The sequence below is a fragment of the Daktulosphaira vitifoliae genome, unplaced genomic scaffold (genome assembly GCF_025091365.1).
Source record: "Daktulosphaira vitifoliae isolate Bord-2020 unplaced genomic scaffold, ASM2509136v1 Scaffold_1, whole genome shotgun sequence".
In the NCBI taxonomy this organism is placed as follows: domain Eukaryota; kingdom Metazoa; phylum Arthropoda; class Insecta; order Hemiptera; family Phylloxeridae; genus Daktulosphaira; species Daktulosphaira vitifoliae.
Genome location: NW_026099572.1, coordinates 82,993,981 through 83,020,512, shown reverse-complemented (window position 1 = coordinate 83,020,512; position 26,532 = coordinate 82,993,981). Strand labels below are relative to the sequence as shown.

Below are 26,532 nucleotides of genomic sequence, written 5' to 3'. Positions count from 1 at the left end.
GATGGCCGGTTCCTCGCTGTAGACAATTGTCCAGGAAAATTTTTTAAATTTTTTAGTATATTTAAATAAGTTGAGAATAAATTTACGTACATTTTTTTTGTGTATATTTGATTTTTGACATTTACTTTGTACTTTGAAAGTTAGAAAATTGAAATATATTAAAAAAAAGGATAAATTAGGTAGGTGAAAAATATACATAATAGTATATTTCTATGTATTGTAGACTTGCATATGATTTGAACATTATATTACAACTTAATTATTAATGTTTAAAATTATAAGATATTTTTTTTTTTAAAGAAAAGATTATTTTTTCAACTAAAGTCATTGACCAAAATTAATGAATATTAAAAAATTTATGAAAAATTATAACACTAAAGAATTATCATTACTAATCACTACTATAATTGTATTACTAGCATCGACGTGTAGCTGAGAAGATATTGGTATTACTCTGCCGAATTATATGTTTTTTTTTTTTGACGGTATATCAAACTAATCAACTATAACAATTTTTTTTAACGGTATGTCAAACGATCACAAAATGTACATAGTTAAAGGTATTATCTACATAATTTTGAAAAAGCCTCCTAATTCCGTAATAATAGGATTAAAATGTCCAAAAAGTTACAGTTTAAAATCGTGTTATATTAACGAATTGGTTATTAAAATTGGTCAAGTGAGAACTGAGAAAAATTAACGACAGACAAAAAAAAAAAAAAAATTTGTTATAATTAATACCTTCTCAGCTTCGCAACGAAGCTAACATAGAATTATTAAAAAAGAAAAAGAAAAGTTCTATTATTTTGACATTCCGTAGTTAATTATAATTTTAGGATATTATTTCTGATTTTAATTAAGGCTTTTATTTATGATATATATACAATTTACAATTAAATGGATATCATTGAAAATTTAAAATTTGGAATATTTGTAAGCATCATCTTATGACAATATTTTTTTGATATGAAAAAATATAAAAATTGTATATTTTAAATTCATAAAATTTTCTTTATTAGAGCTTGAAAAAAGCAAGTTAGTACAAAAATTGAACATTTCTCGAAATAAATTTATTATTATTAGCAATTATACCATACTTTTTTATATCTCGATAAAATTGTTTTCAAACCACATATGTTTTATAGCTATTAATTCATATTTTTAGTTTTTAATTTAAAAAGTTATACAAACATTGATTTAAATTAATTATTCCATTTTTTTAACTTCGATTGGAAGCTGAGAAGGTATTCATTTTACCATGATATGATTATTTATTTAATTTTTTTTTTATCTGTTACTATTTTTTCTCAGTTCTTATTGGAATGATTTTTCTCAACAATACGTCAAAAGATCACAAATCCTATTTAGTTGATATTACCCTCAAAAATTAAAAATTTTTCCCTCGTTACCCTAAATGTCAATACATTAATATCAGGTATATTTATACAAACTTACTACCTTATATTACCTCAATTTATGTCATACGCAAAAAATTTATCTTTTTTTTTTAATTTTTAATACTTACTCTAAAAAATGTGTGTATATAAATTCTTAAAAAAAGATATATTTTTAATTTTACTTTTGTAAAACACTTGTTTTTTTCATTTCATAGTAGTCTTAACTATGTAAAAAAAAGTTTTTTTTTTTGTTTAATGTAGTTTTACATGAAATTAGAGCTATTAAAATAATATAAATGTTTTTATAATCAATGAAAAAAAACGAAATAAGTAATATTGTTTTATTAAGCTTTAAAATCAAAACTTTAAACAGCCATAAACACGATAGGCGACAAATGTGATCTTGAAATATATTTCTAATGAATATATCAAAATTATATTTCATGACTTGTTTGTATTTATTAAAATTTGGATTTTGTTCAGGATTAACTTTTGAAACTTTATGAGCCAAATTAAAATTGAGTCATACATTTTATTTTATTATATATGTATAAACAACTTAATTTTATCCATTAACTATTCTTATTAAAAATACTTATTTTCAGTCGCTATAAAATTGTAAATCGTGGCGGCTGTATATTGAGTTACCTACCTCACACTTTTAAGGAATTATATAATTAATTATTTTTCATTTTTGGAGAATAATAATTCTTATCTCGTTACAAGACTTGGAACCTAAATAATATAGGGTTTTGTAAATTTTGTTTTTATCTAGTAAACTAATTCATCTACAACAGTTTTTTTAGAACATATAAAAAAATTATTACAAAAATGAAAGATATTGTGAGATTATATTTGAAAATTTAATTAAACTTAAAATTATTCATTAAAAAATATAAAACCCAAAATTAACAAGAAAAAATTATATTAGTTCATTTTGAATGTTTAACTTTATAAGGTCAAATTTTAATTTTGATAAGGTTTTAAAACAATTTCATAATATATTTGGTATCAAAATCCTAATTAATTTAAATATAAATTCAATCAACAAAATTGTATGATTTAAATTGAAAAAAAAAAAATTCTTAGATCAAATATTAAAATTTAGAAGTATATAAATGCATTACAGAATAAAAAATAAAATTAATTTTTACAAAAACTTAGTGTTTTTAATTAAATTACAATTAAAAAACAAAATTTTAAACATTGAATTATTAAAAAAGAAAAAGAAATGTTCTATTAATTTGACACTTGATAGTTAATTATAATATAAGATATGAAATTGTAATTCATCATAGGTCATAGATAGCTAGGATAATTTTTTCGTAATGGGAAGTCCCAGGAATCGTTGAAAAATAATCGATCCAATGAGAGTTGAGTAAAAATGACAGACATACACAATAAAAAATAAATAAACATATCATTGTAAAATTAATATTTTGTCAACTTTTAATTGAAGCTAAAAGAAAAATGTTCCAGTGATTTAACCTCTTAAGTCAAAAATCGTCTAATTTTTAGTAGATATCTTAAATATTTTTTAATGTGTTTCAAATATGTACCGAAGTATTTTACAACAGTGGTTTTATTACTGTCAAATATATATAATATATATATTTATATATATATAAATAATATATATATATAAATCGTTTTATATTGATTTCTATGCCTCAACTCTTTTTTTCTAGATCTTTTTTGTACATTTTATTTATTATTATTTTTGTATATAAAAAATTTAGTTGATTGACCGAAATTTAAGGAATTAAAATTAAATATAAAATATTTTTCTTGGATTTTTTTCACCTTAAAATCAATGTACATGTTTATTTGTAAACTTTTTATTTAGGAAGACTTAGAACTAGTATATTAATTGTAATGCTTACTAAAATTGTAAAATATAATATAATATTTTAATGTTTCATTTCTTATTATTCCATTTTAATTTAACAAGTGTTTTTTAATATCTTAAACTTTAAATTAGCTATTTATTACTTTCATAAAAATCAACTTAAAAGGATCAAAAGAATAAGTTAAAAATTTCATTTTGAATAGAAATTTTGTACGGATTATTTTTAACATATTAAAAATCAATAATAACTTGATAAAAAAATTTTTAAATTAAATTTTTTTTGTTTTTCTAATTAGGAATAATCTCAAAAAAGGGACGACTGAAAAGTCTAATTTATGACATGTAATCAGCGTAAAAAGTAAGTATATTTCAGTCTATAATCATTAAAAAATATTTTATTTTACTTATATTATTTTACTGTGTAATTTAGTAGTATAAAAACAAATTTTATACTTCTATTAATTTGGAGATATTTATTAAAAAGAAGTTTTTTTAAGTTCGACAAGTTTAAAATCGTGTTATATTAACGAATTGGTTATTAAAATTGGTCAAGTGAGAACTGAGAAAAATTAACGACAGACAAACAAAAAAAAAACTTTGTTATAATTAATACCTTCTCAGCTTCGCAACGAAGCTAACATAGAATTATTAAAAAAGAAAAAGAAAAGTTCTATTATTTTGACATTCCGTAGTTAATTATAATTTTAGGATATTATTTCTGATTTTAATTAAGGCTTTTATTTATGATATATATACAATTTACAATTAAATGGATATCATTGAAAATTTAAAATTTGGAATATTTGTAAGCATCATCTTATGACAATATTTTTTTGATATGAAAAAATATAAAAATTGTATATTTTAAATTCATAAAATTTTCTTTATTAGAGCTTGAAAAAAGCAAGTTAGTACAAAAATTGAACATTTCTCGAAATAAATTTATTATTATTAGCAATTATACCATACTTTTTTATATCTCGATAAAATTGTTTTCAAACCACATATGTTTTATAGCTATAAATTCATATTTTTAGTTTTTATTTTAAAAAGTTATATTAACAATGATTTCAATTCATTATTTTCTTATTATTTTAATATTAAGAACAATTTTCCGGGTCTGCTTTCATAACTATTCAATATTTGATTTAAAAAATAATACAATTATGACAGTTAAATTCTTATATTATTACCCTAAGCTACTGTTGTTAGATCTAACCATCTACAGCAATAAATTTATTTTCCATTGTATAAAAGAATTAGTTTATTAATTACAAGTTTTCTAATGATTACTTAATTTAATGAATAATTTCTAATAATTATATTTAACAAGATATATTGAATAGGAGAAAGGGTTCAAAACAAAAAATTCAATTTGCATAATTGAATGATTTTAAATCATGTTAAAAGTTATTTATTTGGTAAAAAAATATAAATAAATTATACAAAATATTAGTCGAGTAACGAGTTTGTATAATTACAATTTGAAAAAAGGGTGCAATTAATTGTACCAAATGTAATCTTAATATATCAATAGCTATCCTAGATTATATTATCTAAAACCTTTTTAACATTTTCAATAGTTTAAGATTATTAATAAATTTTTTTAATGTGTAAACAATTTAAAACATATATCATTCAAATATTAGAGAAAAATATTTTAAAAAATGATGCCATGTTTCTTGCTATTTTAGTTGTAATAATATTTAAAAATCAATAAATTTTACACTCAAATATAATTATGTATATATATTTATGTATATATGATCGTTTATAATTAAAAAAAATATTATTTATATAATACAAGGACAAAAAAAAATAGAACTTATTTGAGTTATTTAATAAAAATTTCACTTGCTTAAGGGTGCAATAAATTTTTGTAAAAATGTTGTTTTTCTTAAAAATGTTTGCAATGATATGCTTTCTTTGCAACATAAGTTTCATACAAATATCTTGTGCTGAAAAGGTAATAATATTTTTATTGAGTTTATAAAAAAATTATAAAAGAACACTTATAAAAATATCTATACAATAATAATTCAATCACAGCAAAACAATTTATATATATTATTATATTTGTCTATGATTTCAGAGTATATCATATCCATCAAAAGTTACTAAATGGGATGGATCGATATTGCAATTTGATACAAAAGAATTTAAAACTTCACATTATTATAATCCAGTCGATGAAGAATGGAAAAGAGAAAAATGTAGAAGTTTGGGATTTACTTTTAATGAACCTATTACAGAACAAAAGTTTACTTCCTTCATGATTCCAGTGGATTCTTTTTTTAATAATGATGGCATGTATTATATTTTATCCGAAGTAGTGTGTGGAAGTCAAAAAATTCGTCACCAACTACAAAGAAACATAATACAAGTGAGCATTTAATATTAACTAATTTTCATAAAATAATCTTAATCTATGAAACTTATTTCTCAAAAATATAGAATCTCATGGAAAATCAAGATATTAAACAATTATTCGGTGACGAACTATTTAATGATTATATAAAGAATACTATAAAAATATCAGATCCAGGTATGTGTAATACCTATAGATAATATTTCTCATAATTTTACTTAGATAGTATTTTCTTAAATCGATTATCTCTATCCATATGAATATCCCAAAGTTGTAATAAAGAAAAGTATGAAGGAGTATACTTTGGTTATGACAAAAATAAATACACAATAGAGATGTGATTTTTTTATTTAACCTAAATTTTTTCTTCAATGACTCATATGGAATTATTTTACAATAATTTTATATACTTATCATCTAAAATTTTACTGAATTCATTGTTTGCTACTTTAAGCTTTTAATAATTTCCACGCTCGTTTTTAATTATGGTTCGTTCTTTAATAATAATCTTACAAAGGGTACTTCACTCATATAATTACAAGATATAAATTTTTATAAAATTAAAGGATATAAAATGTACAATTTATTTACATATTGATTATTATTAAATTCTTTAAAAATAAGGTGAATAATTTAAACTTCATCGTATATCTATCATTTTATATCTAATTGGAAAGTAACTGTTATAATATAATTGTATATTTAAAGAATATATACTAATAAAAAACTTGTTTTACTTTAATATTATAGTTGAACCGGACAGAAGAGGTTAGTATTTAAATTGCTATTTATCTATTATCATTTGTCAATAAAATATTTCATGTATATAGAAGCTATTTCTAGACAAGCCTTTAAATGTTATTTTTTAGAGAAGTTAAACCATTTTTTGTTGATTTGCTATAAAATCTCAAGATATACTTTTGCATAATACTATACATATACTTAAGCCTAATATAATTATCCATACTATTTAGAGTCGTGTGAAGCATGTCCAATTTGCTATGAAAATTCTACAATTATTTTAGAAACATGTAATCATGCAATATGCCAGGAATGCACAGATAAATTAAAAATTAAAAAACAATACAATTGTCCACTTTGTAGATCACAAATAGAAAAATTTATAGACATAAATGGTGTGTATTTATTAATATTGACTGTAACTAAAATTATCTAATTTTGTTTTTATAAAGAAACTTTCTTACTGTACATTTGCATTGGAGTATTTTATGATAGTGATATTAATTACTGTCGGATTTCAATTTATACTGGGTCTCCACTATTCCATGTACCCTTTGTGATGGGTTAGTTTGAATTTTTCAATTTTTTTAAACAGACAAATTTTTGATAGCAAATATATTTACTATATTTATAATTTTCAAAGAATTTTATTAATTTAAATTTCAGTATATTATATATTTCAAATGTTTATCAATGCGGTTCCATTATTAATTATTTTATCAAAAATATATACATAGTAGTAAAATGTTGTATTATTTATCAATTATTACGGTGTATTATTTGCATAGATAATCTAATAATGTTTTCAAACAAATTATTGTACATTTTACAGGAGAAGTACAAAGTAAATGTGGCTGTATAGAGCTCTTTGCTGCTGCTTATTATTTAGATGTGTGTATTTATGTCTATGATAATATACAAAAATATTGGTTGGTATACCGCAAAGATTGGCCCAATTATGATAACCTGGACATGAAAGATGAAAAATGTATTTATTTATATGTAACCGAAAATCGTTTTGGTATTGTGCACAATGTGATAGAATAAATGTACCTATAAATAATATTCAATATTTTTAAACAATAAAAAAAAATCGTTAAACTTTTGTTATATTTATAAGTACAATAATATAGTTATGTCTTTTATATGCTGTTGTAATTTTATTACAAAATTTTAAAGTTTAATTTTGCTAACAACATTTTTTTTGAATACTCTATAAATAATTATTGTTATGTATTTTAAATAAAAACTAGTTATGTCATAACTGTAAAAACTTTATTTTAAAAATCATAAGAGCGTGCTTTTTTACTGTATCTAAAACATCTTAATGAGAAGGAGAACGATGCTACAAGCTGCTTAACAGTGCAGCCACTAATATATAACAGTTATATTGATATTTTTTTTAAATTTATAAAAAATTAAAAAATATATTATTTTTGATGATATATGTATAGTTTTAAATTATATTATATATATATTATATATGATAGTTAATATTTTACTTATACAGGGTGGTCCACGATTTTTTGATAAATCTAATAACTTTTAATCTACTGAATATTATGCGTTACTTTGTTTTAAAAATACTGATTATAATAAAATTTTAATACAGTATAAGTGAGACAATGAATTCACTTTTGGTGTATTTTATGAGAACATTCATAGAAAACCATGTTCCATTTAAGTAAAAATATTGTGTGTTTCCTATTTATTTTCTAAATCCCTGTGTACAAAAAATCATCACAGAAACGTCGCAGTGATACCACTTCGAAAAGTGTGATATTATAATCAAGTGCCTTTGTTAGTTGTTGAGAATAACTGGCGATCCTTAATATCAAATTAGTTTGCACAGATGTCACAAAAAGTAATTGATATATATATAGTCAATTGTATAAATATATTTATACTAATACAATTAATTAATTATTCGCACACAAATGTTTCTCAGTAATATAATAAATTTTATAAAAATTTTTATGATGGGAAGTATGAATAATCATAAGTAACATGATAACCAATAAACCAAAGTAAATAATTAATTTGTGGAGTGTATCAATAATTTACATTATCTATCTCATCACACCTTATTGATGTATCTATAGCACTTATAATAAATAGTTTAAAAACTAGTATTAACTGAGTACTTATTCCAAAATGATAACATTTTTATACTAACATTATATTATATTTGCAATTGAAAGTTTACAGACACTAACATATTACTTAAATAACATTTTAGTAATATCAATACTAGTAAAATATTAATAATTCTGTATGTATTCAAAACCACATTAAAAAATCTTGGTATACTGCACTAGTGTAAGAAAGTGTATGAATTAAAACTATCCTACAAAGTTAGGTAGAAAATTTACTACTAGGGTTATCATTAATTGCTACACTCTGTTTGGTCCATTTATTTTGATTGATGTAGTGTCTGAAGATGTAAATATTTATTGTTCTTTTATAGAAACTTTTATAATACTTAATATTTATTTTGCGGTTTAGTACAGAATGCCTTTAGCAAAGATCTAGTAGACCAGTTGTTACAAACATCTGCAAAATGGTCTAAATAAAAAGTTAACTAGTGAACAACCTGTATTGTATTATTAATTTTTGAGTTAATATAATTTTTAGTTAAATGAGTGGGGTGCGCAACGTGAAAAATTTTTTATCTATGCGTCATGGTAAAATTAAAGAGTTGCTAAATACTATCTCGCGCCTCATCTTTACTAATTATTTAAATGTTAATGTCTTACAAAGTTATAATACAAAGCAGGTTATCGAACAGTCAAATTTTTTTTTTGATGATTCTTGGTTTAATAATAACAAAAAATAATAAGTTTCCATTTAACTTCTGAAAGCTACCCCTAAAATATATCTTTAGAAATTATTATTTATTATAATTTACTTGATATTTACTACGGTTTATAAAAATAAATCAAATCATAATTTGTAAGTTTTTATAAAAAAATCATTATTTAACGAAAAAATTGAGGGAAAATGCTCAATAACAAATTTTGGTTTATTATTAACCACTCGACTACTCACAAAATAATCACAATACTAGAAAAAAAATGTTGATTTCTTTTAGTCACATATATTACTTTCTGAAGTTATAGTCATTTTTATTATTATTTATACCTAGACGAGGTGAAGAGTACGGCCAGTAAATGACTAGTGATAAAAATAGCTGTACCTACGCCTCACCCTCATTCATTACTTTAAATAGTTAAAACTTTTGAAATACTGGTTCAAAAGTTTATTCACCATTTATTTTCTTAATTAGATTATTTCCAATTTTATAAGCTAATTAAATGTGTATGTTACTATTCAAAAAAATAAACTTGAGATCTTTTTAAGTTTTCAATTTTTGAGGTAATATCTTCGACTAGATACGATTTGCGAATTTTTGGCATATTGTTCATCAAATTCAGTCCAGTGAGAGCTGAGAACAAGTGGTAACAGACACAAAAAAAAACACATCATAGTAAAATTAATACCTTCTTAGCATTGTCGATGCAAAGCTAAGATAATACCAAAAATCTTTTAGCCTATTGAAGCTAATAGATTTTTGGCAAAATATTTGCAGTTTGAAAAGCTATTAAAGATGTTAGAACGATCTTCTGATATCATTCTTGGCTAACTGATCATATAATCGATTTTTTGTTATTAGTTTAGGGTTACACACACACATACATATTTATATATATATATTTGTTGTATTTGCTTAAATGCATAGTTTAAAAGGTATTAATATTATCATTATGCATTTATTTTTGTCTATCACTACTTTTTTCACCTATCACTGGACTGATATTTTGATCCATGCTTGCTTATTTAATCTAAAAATAAAAAATAATATTGATAATTTTATTAAGGTTTTATTTTAGTAAATTTATAAATCTCTAAATATTTTTAAAGTATTTTGAGTCTGAATATGTGCCTGATAAAATATAGATACTTGTGTAAGCATATATATTTTACGAATGTTTATTCTTGAGAAATAGAATATTATATTTTAAGATATTTAGTCATTGTTTGTTGTATTCTTATTTATGATTTTTTTTTTTATTAAAATAATTATTTTTGTACATTTATTATTATTTTCTGTCACAATCAGAATTAAATCATGAATAAAATTATTAAAAAAAATTTTAATGTAGTTAATTGTCTTAGAATATATATGCTTGAAACATCTGGTTCTTTTTTGTTAACATAGAACAAAATTGAGTTTTTAATTTTAATTAAAATAAATTTGATGTTCAAAATTAATTTTTTAAGAGAAAAAAAAATTATTTTATTGTGAAAAGAATCAATATTTTATGCTTATTAATTTAAAATTGCATAGAGTATACTCTATATTTTAAACAATTTTTTTATAATAAAAGGAAGGAAACTTAAAAATACCATAATAGTGACGCATTTAAGGGGGGTGTCAGTTGTTATGATATCCCCCTTGAATAGAAACAATACATATATTTTTTGTTATACGTGATTTTATTCTAAAAACCCAAAGTTATAAATATTAAATCCAACAGAAAATTATAATTACTTGTATTCAACGGTTAAGAGTTTCTAAATTAGTTAAATGAAATAAATTTATGAGTATTTGTAGCTTAAATCTTCAAACCAAATAATTCGATTAATTAGTTATTAAAAATTAATTTCCATGTAGGGTGTTCCGCGAGGTTTTAATAAATAAGTGTATCAGAACTTTGTGCAACTTAATCTGCATATTTGCAGGCCATTCCTCTATCTGTAACCTGAGGACGCGCCCGATTCACCGAGATATGGAAACTGCGCTCGTGCCGACGTTTTGTAGCCTTTAAAGACCGATCACACCAACACTGTAGCGCAGCGCAACGGGGGGGGGGGGGCACATAATCGTGCGAAAGTCATAAACAGCCTAGCGGGTCTCATGACCAACCATGGAATGCCAAGGGAGATGCAGTACAGACTTTTAGTCAGCGTCCTCCAGTACAGGTCCCCGGTTTGGGTGGATACGGATCTTAAGTAATCGTACAAAAACCAAGAAGCCTTGTTCATGATGCAGAGGCGGATGGCGATCCAGAAAGTTTCGGCTTACCGAACGGTGTCCGGAGTGACGGCAATTTACTTGTCGTCATTGTTGCCCGTTGACCTGCTTGCCGAAAAATTCGCCGCGCAGAGAACCCAAAGACCAGCTGGCGCTCAGGCGGATGACCATGCTCTGGTGACGGATTGGCCTCTTGGATGAAATGTCGAGAGGCGAGTGGACCAGGTCCCTCATAGAACCCGATCAGTTAAATAGGTGGGTGGACCGGACTTACAGTGAGATGATTTTTCGTTTCACCCAAGTGATGTCCGTCCACGGCGGCTTCAACGAGTACCTGCATCGTATTCGTAAAGCAGCCGCGACGACGTTCCAATCGTGCAGGAAAGGTAGACATCTCTCTGCACACTCTCTGCCGGTGCGAAGCACGATCCCATGAGTAGGACCCTTTGGAACCCCGACTAGTATCCACGTTCCGAGTCGAGTCCATGGTTGACCTGATTTTGGGGAGTTGAGAGGCGTGGAGGCTCGTCCAGGCGTTTGTCGAATCTGTCTTGAAAAAGAAGGAGGAAGTGGAACGCCTGAACAGAGGCAGCCACGAAGATCCAAGGCCTCATAATAGTGACCACCTCGGAAGTTCTACTGGTAGGAGAGACTGACCGTTACATACCCTAAAATGGGAATTCAAAACGTCATCACCCCTACGTTAATACGATCGCCGGGGAATAATAGTCGGTTATAGTTAGTGTACAGGAAATCGTGTAAAAAAAAAAAAAAAAAACCGGTACGGGATTAAAACCCGCGATCCAAGGTATCATAGAGACAAACCTTACCACTAGGCCACCATTCATTTATGATTCAGATCCCAATACAATTTTATTAAATTTGATAACGTGATGTGCGGCTGAGGGAAAAAAATGTTCCGGTGATTTAGCTTCTGCTTTTTAATTTTTTTTAAATAAGCATCAAAACGTTTTGACAGTGATTTTAATAATTTTTAGATTTCATTCAATACTAATATAATTACAAAATGCTCCGTTACACAGAATCCCAAGTGAACTTTTTATATTTAATAGGGTTGTATTTTTAAATAAATTCAATAAAAATCTCAATTGAATCTAGAATATAGCTATATAAAAAATTAATACCAAAATTGAAACTTATTTTTAAACTTAAACAATATAATATTAATAACTGCTCTCGTATTCATCAATAATTGTGTTTTTAAAGGCATAATATTTTTTTTTAATTCTTCGTCAATATAAAATTATTTAAAAAATTACTACTTTAAAATTTAATTTATGTGGGCAATAAATTAGTAATAAAATTATAAATATATTCATTAATATTGAAGGATAACATTAATCATGCTTACGAACAATTATTTAGAATTAGAGTAATATACAAAATGGTTCTATATCATAAACCATTAAATTACTCCAGAATTAAAATGATTTAAACATTTTTTTAGCTTCGATGCGAAGCTGAGAAAGTATTAGTTTTATCATGATGTGTTTTTTTTGTGACTGTTGCAACTTTTTCTTATATTTACTATAAAATTAAAAAAAAAATTGTCCCAACGAATTATCTTCTATGTGCAAATAGTTACCGTAGTAAAAAAAAAAGCTATTTTTGATTTTCGATTTTATACTTTTAAGTTTAAATTGCTATAACATTTAGAAAAATGTATCTGCACAATTTTTTTTTTCTAAATATATAATTTATACTTCTTTCATTTAACATACTTTTTATTTAAATTGGACAATATCCCTTTATACAGGAGGCATTCAAAACTTGAAACATACGTATAAAATTAGAACTATTTCATCTTAACTTTTGAACATGTTCCGGAAATACAGTGTCCTTTAAACATATGTCAAATTAAAACATACAATAAATACTATAAGTTCAAAAAAAAAAATTGTCCCTACACCTTTTCTTCTATGAGAAAATAGCCGTCGAATTTAATGAAAAATTTAATTTTTATGTTAAAATCACTGTTTAACATAAATACTTTTTAAAGTCAAAAAAGTAACTTTAAAATTTGAATTAGCTTAATTTGCCAATTTTATCAACCGACAAAAGCGACGGACAGTTGCCAAATCAGTAACACTTGTGTTTTTTTCGCTTAGGGTCTAGGGTCAAATCCGCCTGTAGCATTAGATATTTTGTATTTTGGTTAAGTTAGAAAAAATGTTCAAATTATTTGATTTTTATGTCAATTAGATTCATTAACTTAAATAAATATCAAGGATCTTATCACTGTCGTCTCCTCTCATGAGAAGATATTTCTTATTCATATTAATATTATTTTACTATATGTGTTTTTTTTGAGGCTGCGATTTATTTTTCCAACCCTCACTTAACCTTCTTTTTCAACGTTATGTCAAATGATTAAAAAGCGTGTTTAGTTGAAGATATTACCCTCTAAAATTGAAAAAAAATCCCTTAATCAAATGAAAAGTAGCTTAAACAGCTTTATCTATACAAACAATTAAAAACATTAATTTCTAATATTTTTAAAGTATTTATTGTCGAATAATTACATTGATTTGATGTAATAAAAGTGTTCAACTACAAAAGTTAATAATTTTACTTTGTAATTTGTTAATTTTTAAACTCAGTTAAACCAGTCTATAACATTCCAAATTTTTTTGAAACATGTTGTATAAATCATTTATCTAAAAAAAAATTTTTTTAATTTTTAGTTTCACCTCAATTTAACAATGGATTTTTACAATTATAATCAAATTTTATAATACGCTCACAATTGATTAAATTTTTTTAACAACTTTTTAATTGGTTTTTTTAGTTAAAGTAAATTATTAAAATTAGTTCAATTTTACATATTTTAATTGTAAAATCTTTTTAAACACCAAAAGTTAATTAGAAATGATTAAACATGATTTCTATTTAAATTTTTATTCGATAAAAATGCAAAAAAAATCAAGATTTTCTAATAAATTTACCATAAATAGTAATTATAAAACTTACTGACTCCATATTAATGTTAACAATACCATTTTTTACAAAATAATGATGTCAATTTCAAAATTGCAAGTTGAGCTAAAAGTTATGGCAATAAATTCAGTTTTTTTTTATTATACTTTCACAAAAAACTATGTTAAAAATTATTACTTATAACATATTAAAAATCGATATCAATAATAATTTGAAAACAATTAATTATAAAAATTGTATAATATATAAATAAAAATATATATATTGTATTTTTGAATCTAAGAATTACTAAACTGGATACAATTAAGGAAATAGAAGTTGATGTTGCTGTTGTAATTATTCACCAACTTCTTAGAATTAAACACTATCTACTGACTTGCACCGAAGCGTTTCTTATGATAGTGCTTTTAATCACTGTCAGATTAAATCTATATTGGACCCTATTATGCCACGTCCTTACTGTGCCGCGACTCCACTGTGCTGGGTTTTTTCTTTTGGTTACCTTTAGTAAATTTTTTTCAAATTGGAACACGTATAGAATTTAATAAAATGTTTGAAGTTTTACTATAATAGTAAATGGCATTATAATTTTAACAGATAGCATTATTCATTTATTAGATATAAAAATTTTTATTTCATATTTTTGAGTTAATATAAATGTGTAATGTACGAGTAATGTCAAATACAGTTAAAAAATTGCTTTTTTACAACTTCACTATTCAGAGATATGCAACACTTAATATCAATTATGACTTTGTCATCAGATATGCAAAAAAATATGGTATTAAAGCACATTTTTATGAGATAACATTAATGATTTATTGAATATCCCGGTCTTTACCTGTTTAAATTTTAAACTAAGATTTCATTACTGGTATCTTCATTTGAAAAATTATAATTAAATTGAATGATATATTTGTATTTTATTTGATTTCTTATTCTAAATACATAAAATTTATTTTTTTTAACAAGCTCTAATATTATGTTTAAATTGTTTAAAAATATAAGTAATTTGAGTGTTGTATAAAATAAAAAAAAAGATTTAAAAACACAGGTAATATTATTTTACTAACTATTATTTATTATACTTTTATTATTAGTTTCGATGCGAAGCTGAGAAGGTATTAATTTTACTATGATGTGTTTTTGTTTTTGTGTCTGTTACCATTTTTTCTCAGCTCTCACCGAACCGATTTCTTTTAACGATACGTCTAAAGATCACAAATCGTATCTAGTAGAGGACATTACCCTCAAAAATTGAAAAAATTTCCCTCGTTCCCCGTAAATGAGGGAAAAATTACAAATTTATAAACCGCTAATTTTCAAATTTTTTTTTATTTTTAGCTTCGATGCAAAGCTGTGAAGGTATTGGTTTTACTAAGATGTGTTTTTTTTTGTGCCTGTTACCACTTTTTCTCAGCTCTTACCGAACGGATTTCTTTCAACGGATTTATTTAATCTATACTGTACCCAACTATGCCACGACCCCACTTTGCCGCCATCCCACGGTGCTGGGTTTTTTTAAACATAATTATAATACAAATATGTAAATTTTGTAACATAATTCTGCTATAACTTATAGAATAATAAAATAAACTCAAAAATTATCCAATTCAATTAAACTATTTTATAGTAGTAAATGATATATCATTATTTATCAGAAAATTATGACCACATTTTGATATAACTCAAACGTAACTCAACAATAAAATAATTTATAAAAATTATTTTTTAGTCAAATATTTTTCTCGTATTATAGAAACTAAAACATACATTTATCAATGTAATAAATAGACAATAAATTCATAGTTGCTAATTTTAAAAGAAATTTATTTTAAATTATAATTGGGAAAATAGCAATTAATAACCGACTGATATTGGCTATTAGTTACTATTAAAATCTCTTGATTTTACTTGAAACAATCTTCTCAATACACTAGTCATTATTAGCTATGCTGCTTACTATCATGAATTGTTTATTAAGTCAAATTAAATAGCTGAAAATACATATTATTTTTTTTTTATATATATTAGAGGATATTATTAATTACATAAGAGTGATTTTAAAATGTTAAACATTTCATATACAATTATTTTAAAAATAATGTTTAGAACACGAACTATAAATAATGTATGAATTCATTCCATCCTATACTTTTGTTAATTTTTGTCATAGTTTAAATTTCTTAAACAGTAAATGTTGATCAAATGACATCAATACTTAATATAGATAAATTAATATAATATAAGTATGACATTATATTTAAAAATATATTTAAGAAAAAAATATATGTTTTATATTGACTATGTCAGGTTATATATGAACAAAAAATTGTATTTCAATTTTATTTTAAAATAATTTTGACTTCGAAAAAATGATTTTTTTCATGAAAAGAATCGTAATTTTAAGTATACTGTATACAATTGAGCCAATAATATCACATTCGGTAAATTTAAATAAGTATTAATTAATTTGTAGATATATGAATTATTTTTAAACAAATATTTGCTTAGTTAAATTAATACGCAATTATAATAATAATTAAAATTTTTTTTTTACTTCAAATTAAAATGATATAATATTTATTAAATTTTATTTATAATAATCACTTTAATTTTAAGGGTATATTTTTTCCTAAAAATATAGAAGAACAGAATTGGAATTCTAGTTATTCAACATTCAGTGTAAGACCTTATTATAACAAAGTTGATTTAAACTGGAAAATAAATAAATGTAAAAAATTAGGATTTACTCGAAAGAATTCTATGGTCGGGCAACAGATAACATCTAATATGATTCCAGTTGATGTTTATTTTAATAAATCTGGATTATATGAGCTTCTGGCAGAATTTTTATGCCAAGATATTACAATAAGTTCTATAATACAAAACAATGTGTTTAAAGTAAGATATTTTATATTTATATTTTTGTTCTATATTAAATTATCAAAATTAAATTTTTTATGTCAAAAAAAGAACATGAAAGAGAATAATAATATAAAAATATTCTTTAATTCAGAAGAAAGATATAATGAATACATAGAAGAATTTATTGACGTCCAAGATACAAGTATGAATAGTTTTGAAATATTTTTTTAGCTTTGATGCGAAACTGAGAAAGTATTAATTTTACCATGGTATGTTAATATATTTTTTGTATCTAATACTACTTTTTCTCAGCTCTCAGTGGACTGATTTTCTTCAACAACACATCTAAAGATCACAAATTGTATCTAGCTGAAGACATTACCCTCAAAAATTAAAAATTTTCTCTTATCCCCTGTAAATGTAGGAAACCCTTCAAAAAATTACGATTTTTAAAATCGGTAAATTTTAAAATTTCTTTTACTTTTTTTTTGCAAAAATTGCCATAACTTATTAAAGAATGAACAAATCAAAATAATTATTTTTTATATTGAAACCTTAAGTAATTTCCTTTTTATTTGATATAATATTTGAAAATATTCCAGAAATACTGCGTTTTAAACATATATCAAATTAAAGCTTATTTTATGTACTATAAAATGAAAAAAAAAAATTTGTCCCGACACTATCTTTTGCATGTAAACGGCTGCCGTAGTTAAAAAAAACGCTATTTTTGTGTTAAAATTTTCAACTTTAAATTGCTATAACTTTTTGAAAAAAATATGTATCAACACAAATTTTTGTTTCTAAAAGTATTATATATACCCCTCTATCCGATATACTTTTTGTTTAAATCGGTGAATTTCTCTTTATACAGAGGGGGTTCAAAGTTTGTAACATACATATATAAAGTATATTTTTCAACTTAACTTTTGTAAATGTTCCGGAAATACTGCGACCTTTATAAATATGTTAAATTAAAGCTTACGTTATGTAGTTTAAGATAAAAAAAAATTTTTGTCTCGACGACCTATCTTCTATGTGCAAATATCCGTCAAAATTAAACAAAATATGTAATTTTCGTGTAAAAAAATCAATGTTATTTTGGTACTTATAACTGCCATATTTTTTTGAAAAAAATGAACCAAAATAATTTTTTTTATATAAACAATTTACGTATTTCCATTTATTTTATATAAATTTTATGACAATCTGAAATTAAATAAAGCTTATTTTATGTGCTAGGTGTTCAAAAAAAAAATTGTACAGACTATCTATTTTCTATGTGTAGATGGCAGTCGCAGTAGAACAAAAAATAAGAGTTAATTTTGCTTTTGGAATAATTCTCCAATTTCTTAGAATTTAACACTATCTACAGATTTGCATCGAAGCATTCTTATGATATTTATTTTAATCCCTGTCAGATATCATCTTATCTCAACTATGACATAAACCCACTGTGCTACCGTTTGAATTTCAATAAGTGGTAAAAATAGTTAATCTAGGGTCAAACATTTTTTTTTACTATTTATATATATATATATATATGTGTGTGATTTTTTATCATTGATATAATTCTACTAGTTTATATCCACAAAGAGTGAAAAAAATAATTTTTATAGTTTAGATAGAATTAAAATTTTGCTATAAATTTTATTTATTAATAATTTATGCATATTTAAACTTTATTAAGATTATATTTCTTATTATCTGTTATTAATAAAAAAACATATTTATTTTAATTTATAATTTTTTCAAAATTAATAAAACCATTTTTTTAATCTTTTTCTTACAAAAAATTTAAGTTGATAATAACTTTAACACAAATAGTTAATAAATTATAAGCATTTTAGTAATATACGTTCAGTATATTACTGAAATTCAGTAAATTTTCAAAAATTTACTTAAACAAAATGTTTTTTGTTCTCTCTATACTTAGGTGTTTAATTTAATTTTAATAAAATGTAACCAAAAGAAAGATAATTTCCTCGGATATATTTTATTAAAATTTCATTATGATATATGGCTTCTTCACAAGTTAAATTAAAATTAAGTTATTGATATTTTTACACCACGGGTAGGTAATGGAGGTGGTTCATAAATGTTTAAAAATATTTCATTTTTACTATTATCATGTATGATAATCACCTGCTGATTAACTTGTTCCCATAACATTTATGGGGAACGAGGAAAATTTTTTCAAGTTTTCTGAGTAATGTCTTCGGCTAGATACAATTTGTGATTTTTTGACATATCGTTGAAAGAAATGAGTCCGATGAGAGCTGAGAACAAGTGGTAACGGACATAAAAAAAAAAAAAAATAAATTCTCAGCTTCGCGTCGAAGCTAAAAACATGGTAGATAAAATCAATAACTTCTCAAATTATTCAAAGACATTTGAAAATATTAGACTAAAATTTTCAAGTTATTATTTAATTGGTAATTTTAAATGTACAACTTAAAGGTTTTACTACTTATCAATAATAAATAGTTATTTGTTATTAATAAGACGATACTGATAATCAGTTGATTAACAGTATAGAAACAAGAGTAAACAGGCTAAGGCAACAATTTAGTTTTAAACTTATCACTTGTAACTATCGCTTGGAAGTTTGACATGGATAAATCAGATATATAAATATATATATATATATATACAGGGTGATTTTTTTATCATAACCCACTCAATTACTTACAGAATAATAATAATTTAAACATTTTTTTTTTTCATTATTTTTAGTTACACATTATTCTTGAATTTTTAACTATGTAATACTTTTTAAGTTCATCCCTTATGCCTTGGAAGGGGGTCAACTTTGTTTTTTTAAATGGTAACACATATTTTTAATTTAATAAAATGTTTGAGTTTTTAATTTAATAGTAAATGGCATTTGAATTTTTAATATAACTTAATTCGTTTATTAGATATAATCATTTAAAGTTTCAAATTTTTGAATTAATATACAGGTATAATACACAAGGGATTACAAATATAGGTAGCTAATTGGTTTTTTATAACATCGATATTAGCAGGTACACAGCATTGTTATTATCAATTGTAGTAAGGCACATTGTTATGAGTTTATAAATACACTAACTGACAATACAGAAAGTATATCTATTGATAATCATAATTGATAATAAACAATCCATGACTGAGACAGCAATGACATAAAAGTCCAATTAGCTACCTGTATTTACAATCCCATGTGTATTATACATGTATATTAACTCAAAATTTTGAAACTTTAAATGTTTATATCTAATAAGCTAATAAAGTTATATTAAAAATTCAAATGCCATTTACTATTAAATTAAAAACTCAAACATTTTATTAAATTAAAAATATGTGTTACCATTTAAAAAAACAAAGTTTACCCCCCTCCAAGGCATAAGGGATGAACTTAAAAAGTATTACATAGTTAAAAATTCAAGAATAATGTGTAACTAAAGATAATAATAAAAAAAAATGTTTAAATTATTATTATTCTGTAAGTAATTGAGTGGGTTATGATAAAAAAATCACCCTGTATATTAAATAATAAAGTAGTTATGTGAACATTTTTTTTTATCAAATGTTCAAATAAATAATTATTAAAGCTTGCCAAAATAATATAAGTTATTAATAAAAAAAAAAATGGCACAAATTAATTTAGTTGTTTAGATGTAATTAATTTGTATATTGTTAAATCTAAATTATTAAAATATAATATTTGATTTACAGATATAGAAAGACCAAGTTTAGATACGGAATTGTTAGCAATTTCTGATTATCTAGACGTTTGTATTTATCTTTTTAAAAATTTAAAAAATGTTTGGTTCGTATTCCGAGGAAAAGACTGGCCCGATTATAGAGGTGTTGATATGAAATACGAAGACTGTATTTATTTATATGAAAATAATGATGGAACATTTGGTGTTGTTAGTAATGTTACTGGACCATATTTATAATTTGATTAGACAAATTTACAAAGATTGTTATGCAAATTATTTCATAATAAAATACATAACACAAATTTTACCATTTACAACTATTTTTTTCTTAATTAGTGTTCCCCGTGATAAAGATAAGTAAAAATAATAATACCTCTTCTTGGACAATCAACTACCATTAAATCCCTATACAATAGATTTGACTTTTTATTTGATCAATAAAATCTAACAAATATAATTCAAGAATATCAAAGATCGCTAAACCACTAAGTAGTTCTGTAGTAGATTAAGGTATTGGGATTTATACAAAATCTTAGGAGCAATGGCTAAGTTCGGAAAAGCTCCATTACTTTTCTTCATAAAGTTAATTACATCACCAGATATTGTTGATTCTGTGAAATATTATACACAACACATGAACCGCTAATTAAAAATCACACTAATTCATTAAATTTGAGGATTAGTAAAATAGAAATCCTTATGAGTTTATATATTTGGTATACAGTATTTGTATACAACAGCATAGTAGTCGCAGAATCAACAATATCTATTGATGTAATTAACTTTATGAAGAAAAGTAATGGAGCTTTTCTGAACCTAGCCATTGTTTCTAGGATTTTTTATGAGTGCCCTACAGAACGCAGAATAAATACAAGAAATAAAAATTGAGTGTTGAAAATAACGTAGTTTGTGGATTTTTCATAATGCGCTAATTGTAAATTTTGTAAATTCTATAAGTAGCGTTAAAATAATTTCTCCATCATCAAATTTTCACCAGACGTTTTAATTGCCTAAAGGTAAGCACTATACCTAATTCTAGAATAATATTTAGTTATATATATGCTCCTCTTATATGCTCGTTCTTTATCCTATCTTCTCTAGTCACTCCACTCATCCATCTAAGCATTCTCATCTCTGCTACCCTTATTCTTTACTCTACTTTCTATCAACCGCCCAACACTCTGAACAATACATCATATCTGGCCTTACTACAGTCTTGTAGAATTAACCTGTCAGCCTTATTGGAATTCTTTTATCGCATAAGACACCAGACTTATCTTTCTTCTTCAACCACCCGCATTAAATCCTGTGTCTTACAGCCTCGTCAATACCACTATTCTTTTGCACAACTGATCCTAAAAATTTATAATTTTCTAAATCTCCAATTATGTCCTCGCCTATTGTCACTGGTATCCTAATTTCACCTACCTCGTATTCTCTTTTATCAAACTCGTACTCTATATACTCTGTCTTACTTCTACTTATTCTTAAACCTTTTTTTCAAGAGCTGATCTCCACACCTCTAACCTTTGATTAATTTCCTTCCTAATTTCTCTTATTAACACTATATCGTCAGCATACAACATACACCACGACACCTCTCCTTGTATTTATCCTCATTTAGTAATTTTTCAAAAATTTTTTTCCACCTTATTTTCACATCATCATCACTCGAGAGTACCTTATTATCAACACTTTTTATTCACCTTATATAATGATAATCTTTAGACCTTTTATCTTATACCTTTGCGAGTCCATAGATTTCTTTCTCTCCTTACTTTGGCTAGGAAGACTATCATACAACTCATCATACCTTTTAAACTTCGCCTTACTTACTGCACAGTGTGCAGTGCACACTTGGCTTTTTTGCACATGCGTTTATACTCCATCCAATTTTCTGTCTTTTTGTTCTTCTTTATGGTAGAATTTACTTTTTCTTACTTTCTATGATTTTTTGAACGTCCTCATCCCACTACCAGGTTTCCTTGTTTCCCGCATTCTACTCTTACATTTACCAACAATCTCCTTTGCAGTATTCTTTACACAACTAACAGATCTATTCCACACATCATTTATATCTCCTTCGACATTCCACACCGTCCTCTCTTTTACCGTCTTGATAAACTCTTTTTCATTTTCCTCTTTCAAGTTTCACCACCGGATCTTCGATTTTTCCCTCATGTTTCTTCTATTTTTGTATATATTCTTCCCGGTACATTACACCTTCATTTCCATCAGTCTATGTTGTGTAGTTACACTCTCGCGTGGTATATAACTTTACAATTTTTATTCGCTTTACGCTCTCTCTCTTCCACATACAATAATCAATCTGTGATCTATTCCTCCCACTCTTATAAATTATATAATGTTCTTCCCTCTTTTTAAAATAAGTATTAACCACAGCAAGATCATACGATACTACGAAATCCAGGATTCTTCCTCCAGTCTCATTCTTCCCACTAAAACCATTCCCTCCGTGTACTCTTTCATATCCTCTCCTCTCTTTACCTACATGTCCATTCATATCTCCACCTATCACCGCATCCAATTGCCAGGACCCCTTGCATCAACTCATCCATCTCTCTCCAAATCACTTCCTTGTCTATTTCACCACATCCAACTTGTGGTGCATAGGCACTTATTACATTCAGTACTTTTTCTTCAAAAATCAATTTTAAGGCCATAATTCTGTCACTTTTCCTAGCTACTTCTACTACTTTACTTTTCATCTTCTCATCCATTATTAACCTTATACCATTCTTTGTACTAGACTTCTCTAAGTATATTATTTTATAATCCTTACCTATTTCCCTTGATTTTTTTCCTTCCCACTTAGTTTCCTGCACACAACAAATGTTAATTTTTCTCCTCTTCAATACTTCAACTAATTCTCTACTTCTACTAGTTAATGTTTCAACATTCCAAGTACCTATTCTTACTTTGTATCTCTCTTTCTCCCTTATTCACGAGTCCAGCCTAGAGTTAAGTGGTGATCTTTCTACACTGTTGACACTACAAGTGTTGGGTAGACCTGTACACATGACTGGTGAAACAGCTACCACACAAGTTGTCCGGCTGGTATCAAACACTTTATTCCTTTGGTCTTCTTCGTTTTTAACTACTTTATTCCCTCTTACCTGTTGATTTAACTACTTTCTGTTGTCCCCGCGTACACTCGAGATGGGACAATCCACTTAAGTTTTATTCAGAATTCCTCATACTTTTTGAACAGTAATTTTTACGCCGGCTGTCGACCTGACGCAACCTCATTAGTTGCCTTTTATGACTGGCAGAGGGGCCATGGAAGTATTCTTATCCCCTATCCATAGGAAAAAATTTTTATTTGATATACATTTTTTCGAAATCTGACCCTTTCCTTACCAACAGAAGGTATAAAGTAGCTACTTTTGCACAAAAATTTAACTTTTTCAATATAAGTTTTAACGATGTTCCGGAAATACTGCGTCCTTTAAACATATGTTAAATTAAAGCTGATGTTACGTGCTATAAATTAAAAAAAAATGTTTGACGACGACTTATCTTCTATGTGCAAATAGTTGCCGTGGTAAAAAAATATGGTCATTTTTTGTTAAAATGTGCAATGTTTAATTTTATATTTTCATCTTTAATCTCCTCATTATTTATATTCGAAAATATTATTTAGACTTTAAACTTATATAACTTTATAAAGATTGTTTTATTTTAAAATACTTTACAAGGGGAGTACACTGATTTTTATAAAAATTATATTAATTACATTGAATATACAGTTAAACTTATTTTGAATATTTTACCTCCTCTGAGATAAGAAAAAAAAATTGTTTGTATTTAAGATTTAACAATGAATTTGCTATAAAAATGCAAATATGATTTTACAAGATTGTGACCATGAAATATGCGACCAATGCTTTTATTATCAAGAGAGTTATCAAAAGAATGAAAACTTGTCAACTTTGCAAAGCTGTTTTTGTAGGATATAAAGATAAAGACATCTAAAAATATTATATTTCTTATACCAGTATAAATTATGGGTGGCCTATCCTAAGTAGTTGGGATTAAGGCAAGAAAAAGAAGAAGAATGCCAGTACAAATTATCTTTTTAATATGTTTTTGTATATAAACAGAATAATTATTTTATCATAAGTCAATGTATAAATCGTAATATAAAAAATTTGAAAAATATATCATGATTCATAAAATATATATAATTATCAATTGAAAAAATAAAAATATTTTTCTAAGATAAAAGATGTTAGTTGATGTTAATTTTTTTTATTATTCAAGGAGATATACAATTTTAAAGTAGGTATAATGTATGGATGAGTAACAAGTGATAATAAATAAATAATAAGTGATTAAATTAAAAAAAAAAAAAATTGACGTCATATATTGTACAACGTATTGTGTTAATTATTGTTTGTATAGCACAAAAATATATTTTTCTTTGTGAAGTTATAGCATATCGTTAAAAACTACAAATAATTCTTAACATTATAAATAGATCAGGTATTTTATATTAAAAGAAACATCTTGTATATACTTTTTTCAGGAGACATAAGTTGTGGAACTGGAAATTTTGAATTGTTGGCTGCTGCATTTAAATGTGTGCATTTATATGTATACGGACAATCAATGGATTTTGTATAGAAAAAAATATCTTAATTTTGAGGAATTAGATATGAATAATGAAAAGTACATTTATTTTTATAAAACCTAAAAATATATTGGTGTCGTTACGAATGCTACGCACATTAAAGGACATTATTAGTTAAAAAAATTTAATTATATAATTTTTTTTTCAAATTTATTTATAAAAATTTTTAGAAACTGTGCCTAAAAATATCAAAAAATTCAGAATGTGATCCTTTTATTATAATACATCATCTCGTAAAATGCAAAATTTCGTTACAATGCACATCTTACAAAATTTTATAATCTATTACTCGTGTATGAACAAATAATTAATTCATTTGTTGTTATATACACATCTGTTCAAATGCGCTATCATTACCTCCACTGTATTTTAACAGTTTGGAGATGGGCGTCTTGACTGTCTCTCAGAGCTACATCCGAACATTATATTTTCGATTTTCATTTTTAGTTGCGAGCTCAATTTTAAATCTTTGCGCAATAGATTAACTAATGTCCTACACTCCGATGGATTGTACTGTGTCCGAAATCAGACTGGCTAGTCGACAAGAGAAGAAACACTTTGGAGAAATCTTGTGGTCAATTAAAATTTTGATTATGATATTATTGTACTAGTGCACTTTCTAACCGATTTTTTTTTTATGCTAAACACGATAAATAAAAAAAACGTTAGCACAGTGTGGTAGAGGCACAGTGTGGACGAGGCATAGATGGGAAAAGTATAGATGATATCTGACGGTGATTAAAATCATAAGAAACGTTTCGATGCAAGTCTGTAGATAGTGTTTCATTTAGAGAAATTGGTGGATTATTCCAAAAGCAACATCAACTCTTATTTCTTTAATTATATCCCGATTAGTAGTTCTTTGATTTTAAAATATAATATATGAATAAATACTAATTAAATTTTTTAAATTTAGTATGTAATTGTGAGGCCAGCTATGATGTATGGTTCA

General features: G+C 25.1%; 2 protein-coding genes across 3 annotated transcripts; both read left to right on the top strand.

Moving 5' to 3' along the window:
• The first annotated feature begins 5,049 nt into the window (after nucleotides 1-5,049).
• LOC126894681 (uncharacterized) lies at nucleotides 5,050-7,500 on the top strand. Of its 2 annotated transcripts, XM_050665863.1 has the most exons (6): nucleotides 5,053-5,212; nucleotides 5,339-5,629; nucleotides 5,701-5,791; nucleotides 6,365-6,382; nucleotides 6,589-6,750; nucleotides 7,188-7,500. In XM_050665863.1, exons 1-6 carry the CDS (start codon nucleotides 5,132-5,134, stop codon nucleotides 7,400-7,402), a joined length of 858 nt encoding a protein of 285 aa, XP_050521820.1. In that variant the 5' UTR covers nucleotides 5,053-5,131; the 3' UTR covers nucleotides 7,403-7,500. The 2 variants fall into 2 exon arrangements, with proteins under 2 accessions (XP_050521821.1, XP_050521820.1); XM_050665864.1 differs by lacking the exon at nucleotides 6,589-6,750 and having other exon boundaries at nucleotides 5,050-5,212.
• A 9,154-nt stretch (nucleotides 7,501-16,654) lies between these two features.
• On the top strand, nucleotides 16,655-21,243 carry LOC126894531 (uncharacterized). Its single transcript, XM_050665603.1, has 4 exons — nucleotides 16,655-16,795; nucleotides 16,971-17,252; nucleotides 17,325-17,418; nucleotides 20,937-21,243. The coding sequence occupies exons 1-4, from the start codon at nucleotides 16,724-16,726 to the stop codon at nucleotides 21,161-21,163; spliced, it is 675 nt and encodes a 224-aa protein (XP_050521560.1). The 5' UTR covers nucleotides 16,655-16,723; the 3' UTR covers nucleotides 21,164-21,243.
• The last annotated feature ends 5,289 nt before the right edge of the window (nucleotides 21,244-26,532 follow it).